We start from the raw sequence: 18,258 nt of genomic DNA on the forward strand, positions 1-18,258 counted from the left end.
GATTACGCAGTTACGTAGCTAAATGATTTACAAGGTTGCAAATTAAAATTTATTAGAATGTAATTCTCTTAATTGAATATTCATGGTAATTCGTAACTCAATGATTGGTAATTTAATTGTAAAAATAAAAGAGGATCGGATTAACATACATCTATCAGATTTTTAGATAGCGTATCCTAATCAGCTTAAAGTTATTGTTTGTAAGAAAATACACACGATATATCATAGGATTATCCTACATTTGCTTACTTGAACTCTGACAGGTTCTAAAACGCAAAGCTTCGTAAACTAAAGTTTTAAAGCTTTCAAAGTTAAATGTTAAAACATAGAAAGATATATTTTGAAGCTTCACGAAGCTGCGAGAGCTCAACCTTCAAGAATGAAACTACAAGGCTTCGAAATCTGCATTTTAACACTATCCTTACAGGGCCCGAAGAAATGACCGGTTTCAAAATTTAATTTAAAATTGTACATTCATTGTTACTTCTTTTGTTCATACAACTTTGTGTTAATTCTTATATTATCTGACTAATCAGTTTCTCAATTTTTGTTAATATAAGAATTTACATAAAGTTAGACGAACAAAAGGAATAACAATGAATGTACAATTGTAAATCAAATTCTGAAGCCGAGCCTGGTAACGTTTTAATGTTAAACCTGCGAAAACTAAATGGGGGAGAAGATTGCAAAAGGTGAGTCGCAGAACTTCAAACATTCAGACTTTAATCATCAGAACGAAACGCATTGCGTGTCAGGTCTAACCTTGCGTGTCAAGTGGAAGCAGGAAGCGTCGTCGTCGTCTGCATGAACTAATCCTGTATAACTACTATCCAGGCACCATCTAAAATCTAGAAGACCCTAGGAGTCCGCAAACAGTTGCCAACGATAACGATAAAGTTATCTATGTTTCCTGAATACAAATGAGCGTATTATGTAAATCTACTTTCCATCGAAACATCCGAATCGAAGTTTTATTAGAGAAAAATGAATGTGGGAGCTGGTACGTTGCAAGTGTACATGGGTGGGAATTAAGATAAAAACGCTATTAAAGGGTACAAGATGCTTCAAACTTACGTATGCAAATGGTAATTGTTATTAGAAAGAGGAGCGCAGTTTCTGAAATTGCTCGGATTAAGTTGTAACGTTTTTTCAAATGGCCGTTGATACAGACATCAGAGTATCTATTTATTTGAACGATGTGTATAAGTTTCTTTTATTTAGGATTTTATGTACTTATATGTACCCTTCGTTACCGATAAGGGTTCTTTTATTTTCTTAGAAAGTGAGACTCGCTTCTTACTTGCACCTGCCACGCTATATGTATGTTTGATACGAGTTTTCTATGTAATTTAAGGGTGTTCGTTATTCCTGTAATGATGTTTGATATTTATAGTTTCTGCAGTTAGAAGATTCTACAAACTGCCTTTATGTTCTTCTTTTACTTTTCCCCGTTCTTAGTTATTTTCTGGAAAAATTGTACATATCTCGATTCTACGGAGTGAGACTGCTGTTGCTAATTAGTTTCTTGCGATTCGCGAGATGGAATGTTATTCGATATTGTAGTATACGATCACTGCAATATTTTATATCTTCGTTATAGCCTCTCAACCACCTTCGAAACCAATTATATTTATTTATATAATATTAATCGTCACATCAAATAAATTATACGTATTACAGATACATATACGGTACACCAAACAGCATAAAAATTGTTTTTTTAATTTATTCACTTCTTCAAGAGTCTAAGTCTTAAACTTGATCTGCCTTCCTGAGAGAACCAAAGAACGCATTTTGGTTCATGAAAAACCATAGACTCTAATCTTAGCATCTTAATCTCTACCTAATCCGACCTCGTATATCAATTCATATGTATACAGGGTGTCTCATCTAACACTGCCACCTCAGATACTTTCATATTTGTGGCGATACAGGAAAGTGTCCCTACGGTACTGTGCTTTTGTCCAGTCGATGTTGCGAGGGTCTTGAAACGTCCATTAAAAATGACATTAAGATTTGTAAATTTTAAAGTCTCTTTCTCCACAGTGGATAATACAAAAGACACGAGTTTGTAGTGTTTCAAAAACGTCTAAATATCAGTTACGAGAATATGTAATAACGAATGGACGTATTGATTAAAAAATCTTAATGCCACCTTTACAGGACGTTTCAAATCATCGAATCATCGAAAAAGCACAACACGTTCACCTCGATACCGTACAGATATCGTCATAGATAAGACAGTAATCAAAGGTGGCAGAGTCAGACGAGACATCCTGTTTATTATCCTGTACTATTTATCTTGGAACAATTTTCTAAACCACCCTGTATAACTTCAAAAGCAAGCTTCGCCCGCCTCATCCCACGAATCATACACACTTCATAAACCATTTTTCTTGAAAGTAGATCTGCAACTCTTCAGAACCTTAAGACGTCCCTGTTATTTAAAAATCCCGCCTTCGTTCGCATTAACGCGAGAAGCGGTTTTATTAAAAAGAAATCACAAGGCGTGTGTATGGCGAGGCTTCTCGAGGTCGAACAACGTTATCTAACGAGATAAACGCCAATCCAATAAACATTGTAGAAAGAGCAGAAGCGGCTTAGCTGTCCGTCGAGAGGGGAGCGTGCAATTATACGAATGCTTATTAAAACGCAGCCGCTTTATCGCCGCTAATTTCACGTGAAACGGGCAGAAAATTGAGTTTCTTGGTTTCTGCGAGGCATGTGCTGGTGAAATAAGAGGACAGAGCCAGCGGGAAATGCCGGTTCCGAAAAATAAACGACGAAGCTCAAAGATGGAATACACGACAGTAGGTGGTGCAAAGAGAGCAAACCGAAGGATTCAGAGCTGGTTGTGGTTTAATGACCTCTGCTATCCTCTTTTTTCTCGCGTATCTCGTATGAGATAATGCGATGCACATGCTTACGGAACATTTATTTATTTTTTCCGCAAAATTGAACATCGGACACGATTCGTATTTGCCAGAGACTTGCTCATTTTTGGTGCTTCGTCGATTGAACCTGTTGCGCTTATTCGGTCGAGAGGATGAATTTTTGGGAGAGAAGAGAGTTAATTTCAATGGAAATTGGAATCTCCGATGACCGAACGAGCGCGAGAATGGGAAGAGTAAAAGCGTGGAATATTGTGGAACGTTAAATGTTTCTGGTAGAAGAAACAGTTTGCAAAATTGGGAACAGCGATGAGAAGAATGAGAAAATTAGAATTAACAAGTTGAGAAAGCGACGAACTTTCTGGAATTTGGAAGCTTAGATATTAGAATTAAGTATTTGTAAATTTGTGATTTTGAAAACTCGAATATTTGAAGATTTAAAATTCAAGCATTTGAAAATGTAATTTAGATTTAGATAGTTTACCTCAGGATTGAATCTGTTTTTTGGAAAAAAGAATGAGGAATCAGAAAGTTCCAGCATTTAGAAGAAACATATACTTCTTTACATAGATAAATTGAGTTTATATTTTTCAGAAACATATTGTAAGTAAATAATCAAATAAAAATTTGAGGTTCAATCCCTGAGGAAATTGATTAAACAATTGGCTTTTCAGTTATCGTACACGCCAGTCTAAAAAAAATTGTTAAACGTGACCGTTCAAAAACTTGATAAACAATAAGAACTGAAATAACAACAATTACATTTCTACATGGAAACTGTATTTACATTCTGAAAAATCTGTTCTTATATAACCAGTAGTTAAGTTAAAAAAAATTCATGAAAATGAATTGCTTTCATCGCTGTTCCCGACTGCAAGAAAGTAAAATCATCCCTTTTTGGGTTGGCCGAATTAAATCGTGACGCGTCCCTCTTGTAATAACTTTCGATCTATCGAAAGTGAACTGCAACGGTACCTTTAATCGTGGACAGCTTCTGGAACCTGGTTTACCCAGTTAACTTTTATTTTTACTCTCATAACTTTCTACAAGAGCGAGAAAATATTTTCGAACTTTTCCCTTCTGTATTTTCCATTTAAATTCCATCCTCACTTTCGTTCGTCTTTATGTTTAATCTTCTTCACTTATGCAACTCTTTCTGCTTCTTGATCTTCCTCGATGCACAAAGCTTAAATCTTTGTATATTAAAAAACTTTTAAGAAACTATTTTCTAATTTAAAAATATTAATAATATGGAAATGAGAAAACAGTGATCTTTACTCTAACATATTTTAATTTATTCAATTTGCAGAAATCAGAAAACGAAAAGAGAACTACTTCTTCCTGCAAAGATTACTCTCAATAACAGCGAAATAAAAAGAAGCAAGCCATCGTACAATGGAATTGTTTTATTAGTAACAGCCTAGTTAGTAAAATTAATGTTTTATCAGTAACATCGCAGCTATTTGAAATTTCACAACGATCTTGAGCAAGTCACTATTAATCGTTATCATAAGGTGAACCAAAATTATAAATAACACTATTGCAAGAATAATGGCGAGCATGATGCTAACAGCTGATTTTTATAAATTATATCAACTTTCCGATTTATTCTCGTACGAAGATAACAGACAACCGGAAGCGACGTGGAAACTCGTGCAGTTTGATGCGATTAATTGTCCTCGATGGTTGGTAACCAGCTCGATTAGAGCCGCCTTTTAATGAAACCAAATTACCAGCAATTAAATCCTGCGTGTAGATTCATTCGGACCGATCGATCGACGTGACGTCGCGTATTTCCATCGTCTCGTCGTCCGCGTACGGCCTCTGCTGGTGAAGATGGTTGCCGGTGGTCCCTTCTTGCCTCGAATTCGTTTCAGCGTTGTTGAAGTCGTCAGGAACCAAACGTATGACGAAATTGCTCCTCCAATAACGGCGCCATCTACGCCCGTGCAGTCTGATAATTTACACGGTCGCTTAACCAGGTTATTAAGTTGTATCGGTAAATTATTAACCAGATAGATTTATAGAACAGGACTGGTAAATAAGATAAGAACCTGATTACGAGCGTGATTTAGTTAACGAAACCCGATACGATAAATCTGCATTGAATTGGCATAATATTTTTATTTAATGGTAATACGCCACTAAATGATAGTTGCGCTATAGTAGTGAATAAATGACAATATTATAGTTGGAGGTGGAGGTGGAGGCGAGGAGAGGTGAGGCGATTCGAAACAAAAAAGGAACGATGCGAGTAGAAGAGCGAGTTGTTCGATGGAATTCGCCATCACAGTCAGATTAATTTTCTTCGACTATGTATATAAGTATTTGTATGGATTATGGTTTGCAAACTTCCTTTCAGGTAACGTAATACTATCGTGAGGTCGTAAGACGTGAAAATGCAGGGATGTGGTAATTAACGCTAGAGCTACCGCTCGCGTAATAAATGTTCTGTATTATAAATCTGTATGATTCAAATGATATTAATTCAAATAATTCTATATAATTAATTCTATATAATTGTGCCTCTATGCAAATCAGGATCAATATTGATTTCTGCAGAATTATCTGTATGCTTGCGGTGATTGTAAAAAGAAGCAAATCTAAAATCCGTCGTTTTTTAGGGTTTGATGATACGTCCAATGTTAACACTTGGGCGAATTTCTATACAACCCCACGGTGAAATCAAATTTGATTCATTCTGTAGGATTATGTGCACAAATACCTATGTCCATTTTGTACGGTCTAGGAATTTCTTTTTTCTTTTTTGGTTTTTTTGAGAAATATAATATAATACGTGAGATGTAGAAACGGAGGAAAGGAAAATGGTAATGAACACACCTGGCCAGAGTAATTATCCAACCCCAGTAAGCGATTAGAGTAAGGGAACAAGTGGGAAGCATGGCAACGATCATCCAGGGCATCTCTTGCAGGCCTCGTTTTAGCAACATTCTTAGAGCCAGGACACAGATGTAGCAGGAGAACAGGGCTAGTGGCGTGGTGACTACTAGATACAATATATCTAGAAGCATCTGGAAATATAGCGTTTCCCTTTCAATGAATTATATGTGGGACAAGAATTTGTATTCTTCGAGACAATTTGATTTGATTTCAAAGGCAAAAAGCTTTGTAACAGAGCATATTCAGAAACATATTGGCATAACATTTGTATCACTTCAAAGAATCATTTTTAATCAAAAATTGGATTGCAATTATTTTTTCTAAAGATGAGATTTCGTCAAAGGTTTTCTGAAAAAGAAGGATAATGAATTCTCTGAAAGAATTTCTCCATGACGTAGTGGGAAGATTAAAGTGAAAGTAGTATCATAGCTTACGATTAATTGATTCAAAGAATACTACTTCATAGAAATGGACTTTGATGTTTCTCATAAAAATATGGAATATTGTGAGAATTGTTGACTTATAAAATAATGATAATATGGATCATCTTTAGGTGGGTGGTGAATGATGAACATGTCTTACTTGTCGAGTCACTATCACGGTATTGAACCATATTACAACACTACGAATGATGTTGTGACGTGGTACTCTTTTAGTGGCGTACTTATAGCCGCAAAGCTCGCATCTAGAGTGACCCGATTCTGTCAGCCATCTTTCAAGACATTCTACGTGTACCAACGCTACTGTCCCACGACACCTGTCATGTTTATCCAAAATAATAAATGCATTTGAATATTCTATATCAAGAGTCATCGATCATTGCTTTGAATAAATAATTTCATTGAATTATTGAAACATTTACCAATCGATAATCTATTAATACATTACATTTAGTAAATCAGTTTGAAGCTTGAAAAGATTCTTACCTGAGAATACTGACAGAAAAATTAAACGATTGAGAATGAAATAATAAATGAATTAAGATATTGTTTAACCGGGAATCATCAATCATGTAAGTCTTTTTCGTTTGAATAAATAATTCCTATTGAAGCGTTTACCAATCGATAATTTACTAATACACTACACTTAGCAAATCAATTTGAAGCTACAAAAGCTCTTGGAACGTATCGCAAGAAAGAAAATTCGAAAAATAATCGAAAATAAAAGGAGGAAATAAGAAATCCTTAAAACACTGAAAAGTGTCAAGAAAACAGGAAATTGAATAATTAGAAGCTCGAAGTATCTAGAATTTCCGTCAAATGTAAGAAATTTTTAAATAAATCTTTAGAAACGCCAGAAAAATGCAATTTCAATTTCAAAAATTCTACTAGCGGATACATCGACGAATTTTCTGAATCATTCTTTTGGCAAATCAGAAATATATTTCTGATTTTATAATTGCATCAGAGCATCGATGTTAGTCTATGGAAAAGAGTTAAGCATTCGGTAGATCGAACCTGATAATATCTTAATCTAGATGTGACTGAAACTATGTATTCCTGTTATTACAAGATGCAGTGTAGGAATCCGATTAGCCGGACAGATAAATTGTAGTGGACATCGATAAGCTCACTTGCAAGCTGAGATCAAAGGGCCGAGATACGCGTAGGACGATAATGTCGACGTTTGACTGTCAACTCCACGAATAGGTTGGTTCTGTCTTTCGTAACTGGCTCGATTCTCGTCGACCGTTGAGAAGCTGCCCATGTGGCATATTCGACAAATATCTCCGGACACCCGAGACTCTACAAAGAATTTTTGGATATTTTTTGAAAATAATAGAATTCTTAATGTAAAACATGTTCGTTATAATAAGATGGAAAAATAATGGGAAGAAGATAATTGGAGAGAAAACTAAGAGAGAGAAACGATAGAAAGGTTCATATCGAGGGAACAAAACAAAATAACATGTTTATAATATAATAGATCACTTGTTTACATAATATAGTACATTTGCAATTTGCCTGTTTTAAAGTGTAGCTTATCGTAAAAATAATTAATAAACTTTTTATAGGATAGAAGAAGAAGAAATGTACGAAATTGATATATTGAAAGAAATGTACATCTTCGTAATGTCTGGGATGTACTTCGATTGAAACTTAAAAAAATCATCACCTGCTCCATATTACCATGAACCTACCATCATCGCTCCCTTTCTGATCGGCCAAGCTTCTCTTTACGCCTCCTTCGTCCCTCGTTCTTTGCTCGATAGAAGCTTTGTGGCCGGACGTCACAGCCTCGACACACGATCGTTTACCACCGAGATTTTGCAACAGGATTTGCTTATCCGTAGACAGATCTGAAACGAGATGACGCGAGTCCCGAAACGGGTTGAGAATGGCCCGCGTCCATGAGATGGTCGATCGAATCGTTGTCCTAACCTGTATCGTTGGCGGCGTCGTCATCAGGCTGATCGTTTGACATCAAAAAGGCGGCTGCGTCATTGTGTCGGGCCGTGGAGCCGTGAATTTTTCGCCGCTGGTTGTCTGTCGCGATCGCGATCAGTCCTGCTGCTTTATTTCGAACGGTGCATCAGGACTGATTCGTCCTGAATCTCGTATCGTGATTTTGTACCTACCGCAACGTCGGACTCAGTGAATCCATCTTTTAACCGTCACGAAACTCGCCGCACCTGATGCGACAGTTGAAGGCTCAACGAAAGCGAGAGTGGAGAGTAAAGGCCTGTTCACACGTGGCAGAAATCAAGAGTAAGAGAAAGTTTAAAGAGAAAGGAGTGAGATAGAAAGTTTGTACAAATTACTAAGATCTATTTAAAATGCTGTTTTTCATCGTCGTAAAACTCAGCGCCGAAGAGTAAAGCCTCGTTCACACGTGGCAGAAACGAAAGTGACGTTATAACGATGACTTGTTAATTTTCCAACTGGAAAAATGAGTTGTTAGGCAATTGGTACGAAGAACAAGAAAAGTGGCAGCTGAGTTTGAAACAGAAATTTATACGCGTTAGTTTGATTTTAGTAAGTCGATGGTATTTATTTCGTTACTGGGTAAAGCCTCATTCACGTTTGACACGAGACAAATCAATGATACATAGGGTTGAGTTAAGATTTATGTAGAGATTCATGGAATTTGTGAGTTACAGTTTGATACAATACAGCTTCATTGTAGTATTATTATAATATATTAACTGTATACTATCAATGTTGTAATTTGACGTTGCGACCGTATTTTATTACTAAATAAAAGAACTGAAATGAATGAAATTATATATAGGTTGCTTGAGTGGAAAATTGCAGATTTATTTGTCGTAGCTTAATATAGTAGGATCACATAGTAACATCAAAATCGATGTACTATCGCGATTCGATACTATTTATGTTATTTCTAAGTAGAGTCTCATTCGCGCTTAGCAACGGAAGATTAATGGCGCTTAATGTAGAGTTAAGGTTTACGCGTTTTATTGTCGAATCTAAATATTATAGTTTGAGATTGTAGAAGCTTGTAGTAATTCTACAGTTGGTATACCATTGAAATTATGATTTAACGACTATCTCATTACTGACTAAAGTCTCGCTCACGCCTACGAAAGGTAAATTGATGGTTCGTATACAAATTTAAGTGAGAAGATTATACTGAACTTCGCATAATTCACGTGTAATACTGTGATGTGGAAAAAATCTGTAGTAATATGAAAGGCGCACATCATAATTCATTAGAATTTAAAAATCAAATAAGGCCGTATTTATTCTGGGAAAAAACAGGTTAATAATGTGTAAAACGAGTTAGAGATTTATATTAAAATTCGCATGATGTATGTTATAATTCGTTGTATTAGTCTTGCAACATTATCCAAGCCGTATATCATGTTTCTGTGGAGTTTGAGTATAGATTAAAGTCCTGTTCGCGCTTGAAAGAAACGAAATAATACTATGTAAATTTCAGTGGATAATTTATGTAAGAATTAACATGAATTCTATATTACTGTCTAATAATAATAATACTGACATTGCGTGCGTTAATTTCGTGGAATTTAAGTACCGCGTAAGGCCACGTTCGCACTTGGAAATAGAGCTCAAACATGTGACGTTGAATTCGGTATTTTTTAGAAAGATCTGAATCATCAACACGTTATACTACGTTAATATGCTATAATTAGACTGTCGATTTTTATGCATTTATGAGAAATTTTAAATTGCAAAAATACACAAAATGCTTGTCATATGCAAAGCATAAAAGATATTCAAAGTGATATACATATTACAATATTTAGTAGGTGAAATAAGTTTTCATGTATGTAGGTTACATTTCCTTATATCATGCTGATAATACACACGCATTATAATATATTAATATGATAATATTGATAATACCTACTAACATTGATAATTTGATCATCGAGAAATAAAGCCTTATTCACGCTTGAGAGAGAATGTTATAACAGAAACATAAAAGTTTCTATAGTATAAGGTTGCGATATTATCCATGTTAATGTTGCTTTTATCTACTTAGTTAAACTTCAAATGCTATGTAAAGCTGCATTCACGCTTGAAAAAAGAATCTGGCGATTCAGTTACGGTCTGTAGGGAGATTTGCATCCTCGATACGCTATCTGGTAGTCACATTACCATTGTATTCACATTCCGACTCGCAGCAGATTAAATCCCATTGTTGCCCTATTAAGCCCTATACATACTACGAAAAGAAAGCTTTCGCGAAACCGTTCTGATCCATCCAGTTTCTTGCAACCTGGTCAGGCAAGATTTTACGAGCTACATTGACGCGATGACAAATAATATTGTCATCGTGTTAAGTCACGCAGTACCGTCATCGCATTCAGTCACGTGCACACTGGTATAAAAACTTAATAATGTCGTCTCTTGTAATTGCTTCGACATAACTCGAATTCTGAGGTAATCTGTAATTTTAGCATTGAATCTCGAACTGATTTATTCAACATATACGCAAACCTAACGTATCAGTTCATCATAGTTGAGCAAATATACAGAGTGTCTCATGCAGAATTAAATTTTCCGCGTATTACATTTAATAGCATGTGTCAGGTATTACTTAACAGTTATTAGGTGTACGAATTAATTTGTTGTCTTTTTTGTGTAATTTAAAAAAGTTTTGTAAAGATGAAAGACAATTTTCGAAATGGCCAGCGACATTAAGTTACGTGATGCTCTCGTTGTAGAGCAAGTAAAAGAAATTTTAATTTAAAGCAGAGCCATATTATATTGTATGTTATATTATAATATTCTATATTAATAGCAATATTACTAAATTCTATTAATTACATAATTCTACTATACTACATTTGCAAAAAGCGAACTTGAAATATTTTGTAAATTATTTTCAAACAGAAGTTCTGTAGTTAAGAAGATCCGTAGTCTGATTTGAAAAAAGAAAAGTTTACCTTGAAATTGTTTGAAAGTCTCCACTTGCAGCACACAGGCATAATCGCTAAACCGCGCGCTCCTTCAAAATCATTTAACGTTACCTCATGAAATTGTCTCTTAGAGTGATCTGAGTCATCGAAGTTTCACCCCAAAGAATCCACGTACGTATTTCGCTCGCAAATAAATTTGCAACCTTATCTCATGGATATTCCGTTATTATACGGTAAAGACTAAAAGAAAAAAAAAAAAAACTAGCAACAAATTAATCTGCTCATTGAGATAATGAGATTCACGCATAAAGCCTAGTTTACGCGTGTAATCTAAACCGATATAATGCAGTCACGCAACTTGCGAGCGATTTTCCGCGGAAGGTGGCAATCTTTTAACATAGCGTCAATGACAGGCGTATCGACTTGCTACGATTCGTCGATAACTAATTATCGTGAGAAAGCATGCACTTACGCATCGAAAGCACGACCAATCAAACCCATAGAAACATGATCTTGTTTGGCAACTTTGGGCGTTGCCAGTGATGGAAAAAGTCTTGCAACCGTGTCACGTAGCGAATTGATGGTATGCAAAGTACAAAACGTAGCATGTACGGGGCTAGCTATCGACGTCTCATCTTGTATAAATTGCAATCAAGTCTTGTAATGCAACTTCATCCTGCCGCCTGGTCGCATTTGCAAGAAAATCTTGTCGCATGACGTAAATACTACCATTGAACAGTAGGGGTGAATTAAGATATAAAGGAGATATACTTATCACGGTTAGCAATTTATAATTGTCCTCTTGATCGATGAAGGTGTTCTCAATGATATATTCCTGGCTTTCAAAGTGCTACACGTTTCTTCTTTGTAGCCTTTTCGTCTACCGAATTGGAATTTTTGGGGATTTATCGTTGCAGGAACGAGGTTTGCCAGTTTTGTTTAGAGAAATTAAATAAAATTTCAAGTAATTAAAGTTTTATTTAATTTCTTATTATATTCAGTACGTGAAATGTGGTTTATGAAAAACAGGGACAATTTAGTAATTATGTTATAACAAATTGTGTTCTAATAATATTACTATTACTTAGCTATTATCAATAGCTATGCAAATTAATTGCCTAGCTTTATATTTAATCAACTACAACATTTTAAAGCTTGAAACCCTCAGGTTGATCAGATGACGTGGTTCCATGGATTTTGTTCATGCTTTTGTTAGTATTGGGTTGTCCCAAAGGTTTCTTTCGTTTTACAAGGAAATAATAAAGATAATTACTACAAAATGGATCATACGTAATTCAATAAAATAATATAAAAGGAAGAACGTTGTGCATCTGTTATTTCCTTACAAAACGAAAGAAACTTTTCGGACAGCTTAATTACTTTGCGTTTTGTTCCGTCGTTTCTTAAATATTCCCCTTCATTTCACATCCTTCTGTTTTAGTTCCGATGAAGTGAACTGGAATATTCGCAAAACGACGGAGTGAAGCGCGACGTATTCATAAGAGCAAGAAGCGCAAACTTGTTAGTAGCAACTGCGTTGCAAGTTAAAATTAATGATACGAAAAGAGAGTAAGAAGAAACGAATACGTCAAGCAATATCACACAGAGAAGAAAATAATAACAGAATGATTACAATTTTTGTCATTGTAAATACGACGGCGAGTAAAATTGCAAGAATGTCCTCGAGAAAGAATGACTTTCGAATTCGTAACACAAGCAAAGAAGATTCGATAGTATAAATAATAAGGAAAACCCGTTTCACTCTGATATAGTTTGGTAAGGCTAATTAGGTTCGTGGTCGGACAAATCTCGAACAGGAAGTGGCGGCGCGTGGCCACTATAAATCGTCATGGCTAAAACGATTACCGCAATTTCCCGAAATCTCATGCGTGCACCTGATGAACGTATCACGCCACGAGATTTCAGCGTGTCCGTCGAGCTTTTAACGCTTCCGCAATCTAGCGTCCATGGTATTTCGAAATGAGTTTCCGGTGAATTAAATTTGCGAATTTTATTATTAGAACGGTTGACCAGCGGCTTCCGGATGCCCAATTTCCATGTTTCCGTTCATTAATTTCGCGTGCTCGGTAATTAGCAATTAGTGATGTTCTAATAATATGACTATTACTAGTAGTCGTATTATTTAATTATGTCATTAGCTATGCAAATTAATTCGCTAGCTTTATGTATTTAATCAACTACAACAGCTTAAAATTTTAAACTCTCACGACGATCGGATGACGTACATGGAACTTGCTCGTTTTATTTTATTGTAAACTTTGATGAAAGTTTTCAAATAGATTAGGTAGGTTGTTTTAAATTGTATTGTCAGATGTACTGTATATATAGTTAGAATAATTTAGAGTTTGATCTTCTATAGTATGTTAAGTTTTATTCATTTTGTGCTTCTTTCTTTTTTGAAAAATTGTGAGATTAACTAGAAACTTCTTGATGGATATAGCTTAATATAATATTTGGAGTGACTCTGTTTGCACAGTCTAACATTAGCGTGGATTTAATGTCTTCCTCTATCGCAAACAAGAGGCTAAGAGTATTCTGGCATTTAATTCTGAAGATTGTTTATATCTATTTATTGTAGAATATCGATACGTTACAATAGTTTATTATTGGCTGTAACACCAATTGTTTAGAAATTATAAGAACATTATTCTTTTGTGAATACTCACGTAAGTCTTTCATAGAAACATACAGGCAGGATTGCAGGATATTCTAAAAGGATAGAAACAAAATAGAAAAGAAACAAAGATCTAAGATGATTCTTCTGTCACTTATAGATTGACAATCCATTGATCACCAAAAATTTCAGCCAATTACACTCTGTTGTATTGTACAAAGTACAAAAATATACTGTTTCATTCATTAAGAATCATGAAACTAAATTCCTTCTTTTAAACTTTGTATCAATCTTTTTCTAAGTGACCTGAAACTCAAAGTATCTAAAAAAATAAAATTCTAAAGAAGAAGAAAAATAAGAATTCTTCTGTAAGAAATTTGGAAAATTCCATTTTCTCGTGCCACTTGGATTGTAACACGGTGGCGTGTAAAGAGGTTTAATGGAGAGGGCAGGTGCCAAGTCTGTGTTTATTTTTCGCATGTTTCTCCCTTTACATCGTTCTCGCCCCTTTCCGATCGTCGCTGACCAAGGGGGAAACGTCAAGTTGCATTTTCACAGTCCTGCTATTTCTGCCAGGTGGCGAGCTGGTTGGCCAGGCCACCATTTCCCACTGGACGTTTTTGGTTCAAGATTAATTAAATCCGTCTGGAAATAGTTGCGAACGTTGGCCATCAAACCGCGAATGTTGGACGAGGGGGTTCTTAGGTGGACAACGATTTGGTGGTGCAACACGAGATGTCAATCCAGTCGTGTTATCTTTTTTCCACGAACAAACACGATCTCTCGAGCTTTAGATCGCTGTTAGGACCTTGGATCTCATCTATGAATCAGCTTAATTTGCTCTTGTAGCTTGTTTCCTTGGATTTTTGTATTTTAGTTGGGGTTTTGTTAGCTCCTTCTTCTTTCTTTGTACTCGTGTGCTCGATAAATTAGCTATAGCTTGACAAATAGATCGTCATTTAGCTTTGCTTTCTTTCCATCAGATTAATTTATTGTATAGTTCGTTTAATTGATCTTGAAGCTGTGTTATTTTCCTTTGCGTAGTTCATTCTCCATTTCATATACATTTCATCAATTGGTTCCTTTTCTCTGATTTGAAGAGGACTGATGATTGGTGTTAAAAGTTTATAAAATGAAAGATTGAATTACTTCAAACTTTAATTTGTATATCAATATAGATAGGTGTTACAATGGAAATTTTTCAAATGTATAGCGAAATATTAATCGATCAACGACGATTCCACAAGTTGATTCCACGACGAGAGGAGATTAAAAATAACAATACACGTAACAAGGTATAGGTAGTTCTAACAGAAGCCTAAGTTGTCAACTGTGGCAGAATGAAAGCGACCGGACTCCTAGATGAGGATGGACCAAGGCTGGGTCACGTTCAAACTGAATGGACCTGGAGGCCCATTCATAATCGATATACTTATCTACGTGATTCCATTCGGTCAACAGTGCCAACACGAGCCCATTGAGCACCGATCCTCCAGTGTGAATGACCTTTTACACGTCTAAACAGCTGAACTCTTCAGAAATCAACCGCTCTAATGCGATCTACGGGGCATCTTTTTTAACTATCGAATAATTAAAATAGTAATTTAATCAAATAAAATAATCCAAATTAATTCAATTGAAACAACTTCCCATTCTCTGTCGTCGTTAATAATCCATGCAAAGGATTGATGCGATAAATGACGAAAGAATAAAGAACCCGTAAACAATCTAACAATTATTTTTAAAACCTTTCGATAAAGGATCATTGAGTGGAAGTTAATTTTTATTTATTTATGGAAGCCAGTTAAATGTTGCGGAAATTTTGCGGACAGTGAAATAATCAAGAAATATTAAGATTTATTTATCTTGGTTGTGGATGACCATTATGAATGACTGGAATTCTTTTCTTTACTGCTAATCATTAGGTTAATCATGCGGTTAAGAATAATCGTTATCCTTGGCGAAAATTATCTTTTGGTTACCAAATAATCAAATAATCGAAAACAATTCCTATTGTCAGTGATGTAACCAGAAAATGATTTCTGTTATGTATAGTGATTACTAGTAAGCAATAAAATTTTACCTCTTTATCGTGGTTATTCAGAATCAAAATCATTCAAAGAAAGATACTGATTTTTATACCATAACTTTTAAAACTTGAGTTAAATGATCTCTGTTAAAAAAAATAAGAAAAGAAGCAAGTGAAGTAGCATAAATTAACGAAAGCATCGCTGTTAGAGAAAATCATAGAAGATATTTAAAAGAAGAAATTCAAATAAGTAATCTAAGAATAATGTAAATAGCGATTGAATTCAAGGAATTCGAGTTCTCTTCTCTTTCCTGCTCCACGAAATCGCTTGCAACTGGTAGGACGACCGGAAAGGGTACGTCGAAACGTCGATGTCCACGCATCGAGCAAAACTATTAAGAAACGATGCATTACGATCTCCAACGACACTCGACTGCTATACTTAGCCGAATGGAATTTGCACGGACGATTCGCGTGTTCGAACGCCGTTGCTAAAATCGACCGAGCTTTGACGTATGCTCGCTACACAAAATTCCACCGAAATACCATAAGCCAATGGAACGAACAGGAATTCGTTTAAACCGAAAACAGACGGTGCAAGTACACGTTATATCGACTTGGTCCATTATACGTACTGTGTACATTCGCGCGCAAAAGTCTTAAGTTGCTTCAGATTGTAACGTTGATTATTCTCAGGAAAATAGTCCACGTGGGCTCTGAACTCCAACCTTTTAATTCGTAATATCGTCGTACGCGATAAAGCTATATTTTACGTGTGTTAGATGTATCATATATATCTACTGCATTGTTACAGATAGAATAATTAAGGGAGTGCAATAGAATAGAGTGGAAAAGAGCGGAGATAGACATATAAGAAGAGAAATAGACGTAAGAGATGTAAAGTTCGTCCAAAGCCGAAAGCCGAAAGAATTAAGCAATAATAAATAAATAAAAAAAAACTCAGAATATAAACAAATAAATTCTCTCAGCGCAAAAAATATTAAACAAATACAGTTATTAATCACTTTCTGTGATATAATATCCACTTAATTGTACTGATAGACTAATCACACCTTAGGAAGAACTTTCTATCCAATATTTAATCGCAAACAGTAAAGCTTTACGACTATATCTACTGCATTGTATATTGCAACGTGTTATTTATATCATGAAGATATAAATACGAATAAATTATTTTCTATTTCCTAATCTGAGTAGGCTGTAAGTAGACGTAACTGTAATATTTGTTAACATTAACAGTATTATTATTCTTACATCTGGAATACGATAACGCTCTATAAATTACATTTTAATTGCACATTAAAAAATCTAACACGCTTTAACGGTGTGCAATCAGTTCTCAATTTGTGTAAATTGACTCGTGTGGCAACGAGCAACCAAGATTTGCTAGAATTATTCTCACACCGTTTTGTCATACGTAAATTTAGTCATAGTGGTTCCTTCAAAAGATTCCTTACGAAGATTATTAATTAACATTCGAAGGTTTCTTTGCCGTACAAAGTGTCAGGCTAACGTTAACGTGATGCTTCGCGCATTCTTAGAGTTGCTCGCTATCTTGTAGTTCTTAAGTACATGCAGCGATTGTTCTGACACCGTGAAGCTTTCGAACAAGGGTGTAGATACAAAAGAGGAGAGATTGAAGTGGAGTGTTGAATGTAACGTGCAATGGGTGCTGCCCTCTAAAGATAGCGCGGCCCTCGATCCGCACGCGGTTTTCCCTTTCTCGTTTTCTCGCTCTTTCCAGATCGCAATTTATAGAAGCACTCCGCACCTGTCACCTTGCCTGCCACCAGGCAGATTTCACTGGTAGAAACCAGGAATAACTAAGGGTGCACGAAGAAAATGGAAAATGGCGGGCAAAGATGAATGACTGAGGAAATGATGGATGCTTTCAACCCTTCAGCTTCGTGTCACGCGTGTTTTATTTCTGCTCGAGCTCCTCTTGGGTTCGTTTAAATTAACGATGTAGATAGTTAAACAAATAGAAGCTCGATTTTACAAGGTGATGTGAAAACTCGGATAACAGGGAAAAGTCTAGTTTGGAAATCGTATCGTGAAATCATAGAACACATTTTGGTGATACAATCTGGTGAGATGTATTTAGGTTTAATTAATTCTTCATCATCGAATCTTCACGGTATCTGATTATTTAAGCCTTCGTACCTCTCGTGCTAAAAGAGTTATGGCGAAGTTGAAAGCAACTTGGATAACGCGCAATGACGATAGAGAATGTCCAGCCGGATCGACTAATGTATTAAAAAATATACGATCCATTTAGAAAAGCTTGGACGTTCTTCGTATGTTCTCTACGCGTTTACCTACGATAAAACTAATGTCAAGTTATGTCTTCCGCTGAACCATTCAACTTGTTTCTGAAACGTTATTTGATATTATAAAAATTGAGCAAGCTATTTCAGGTGATAAAGCGAAGTGA

General features: G+C 35.5%; 1 protein-coding gene and 1 long non-coding RNA gene across 5 annotated transcripts in view; one reads left to right on the plus strand and one right to left on the minus strand.

Annotated features, from left to right (window-relative positions):
- Positions 1-4,465, plus strand: part of LOC126923860 (uncharacterized) — a 64,542-nt gene extending 60,077 nt beyond the window's left edge. Inside the window, exons 6-7 of one of the 2 annotated variants that reach the window (XR_007713327.1) lie at positions 428-692; positions 4,201-4,465. This is a non-coding gene — a long non-coding RNA (uncharacterized LOC126923860). Of the gene's footprint in view, positions 1-427; positions 693-755; positions 1,685-4,200 lie in introns of those variants that run through there. The other variant, XR_007713326.1, reaches the window with a different exon arrangement.
- Positions 4,466-4,531: 66 nt separating this feature from the next.
- On the minus strand, positions 4,532-8,745 carry LOC126923829 (E3 ubiquitin-protein ligase MARCHF3-like). Of its 3 annotated transcripts, XM_050737718.1 has the most exons (6): positions 8,174-8,745; positions 7,933-8,091; positions 7,366-7,537; positions 6,375-6,549; positions 5,733-5,923; positions 4,532-4,845 (listed from the first exon to the last, which is right to left on the minus strand). In XM_050737718.1, the coding sequence occupies exons 1-6, from the start codon at positions 8,214-8,216 to the stop codon at positions 4,650-4,652; spliced, it is 936 nt and encodes a 311-aa protein (XP_050593675.1). In that variant the 5' UTR covers positions 8,217-8,745; the 3' UTR covers positions 4,532-4,649. The 3 variants fall into 3 exon arrangements, with proteins under 3 accessions (XP_050593675.1, XP_050593674.1, XP_050593673.1); XM_050737717.1 differs by having other exon boundaries at positions 4,532-4,830; positions 7,933-8,745; XM_050737716.1 differs by having other exon boundaries at positions 7,933-8,745.
- Positions 8,746-18,258: the final 9,513 nt, after the last annotated feature.

The sequence above is a fragment of the Bombus affinis genome, chromosome 14 (genome assembly GCF_024516045.1).
Source record: "Bombus affinis isolate iyBomAffi1 chromosome 14, iyBomAffi1.2, whole genome shotgun sequence".
NCBI classification, from domain to species: Eukaryota; Metazoa; Arthropoda; class Insecta; order Hymenoptera; family Apidae; genus Bombus; species Bombus affinis.

Bases quoted from the DNA above. Each gene is read 5' to 3' on its own strand.
- LOC126923829 (XM_050737716.1), bottom strand. From the start codon at position 8,197: ATGACGACGCCGCCAACGATACAGGTTAGGACAACGATTCGATCGACC. The intron at 6,550-7,365 runs GTGAGCTTATCG...TAAACATGACAG, and splicing joins CCTTTGATCTCAGCTTGCAA to GTGTCGTGGGACAGTAGCGT. The intron at 5,924-6,374 runs GTAAGACATGTT...CTATATTTCCAG, and splicing joins CCGTGATAGTGACTCGACAA to ATGCTTCTAGATATATTGTA.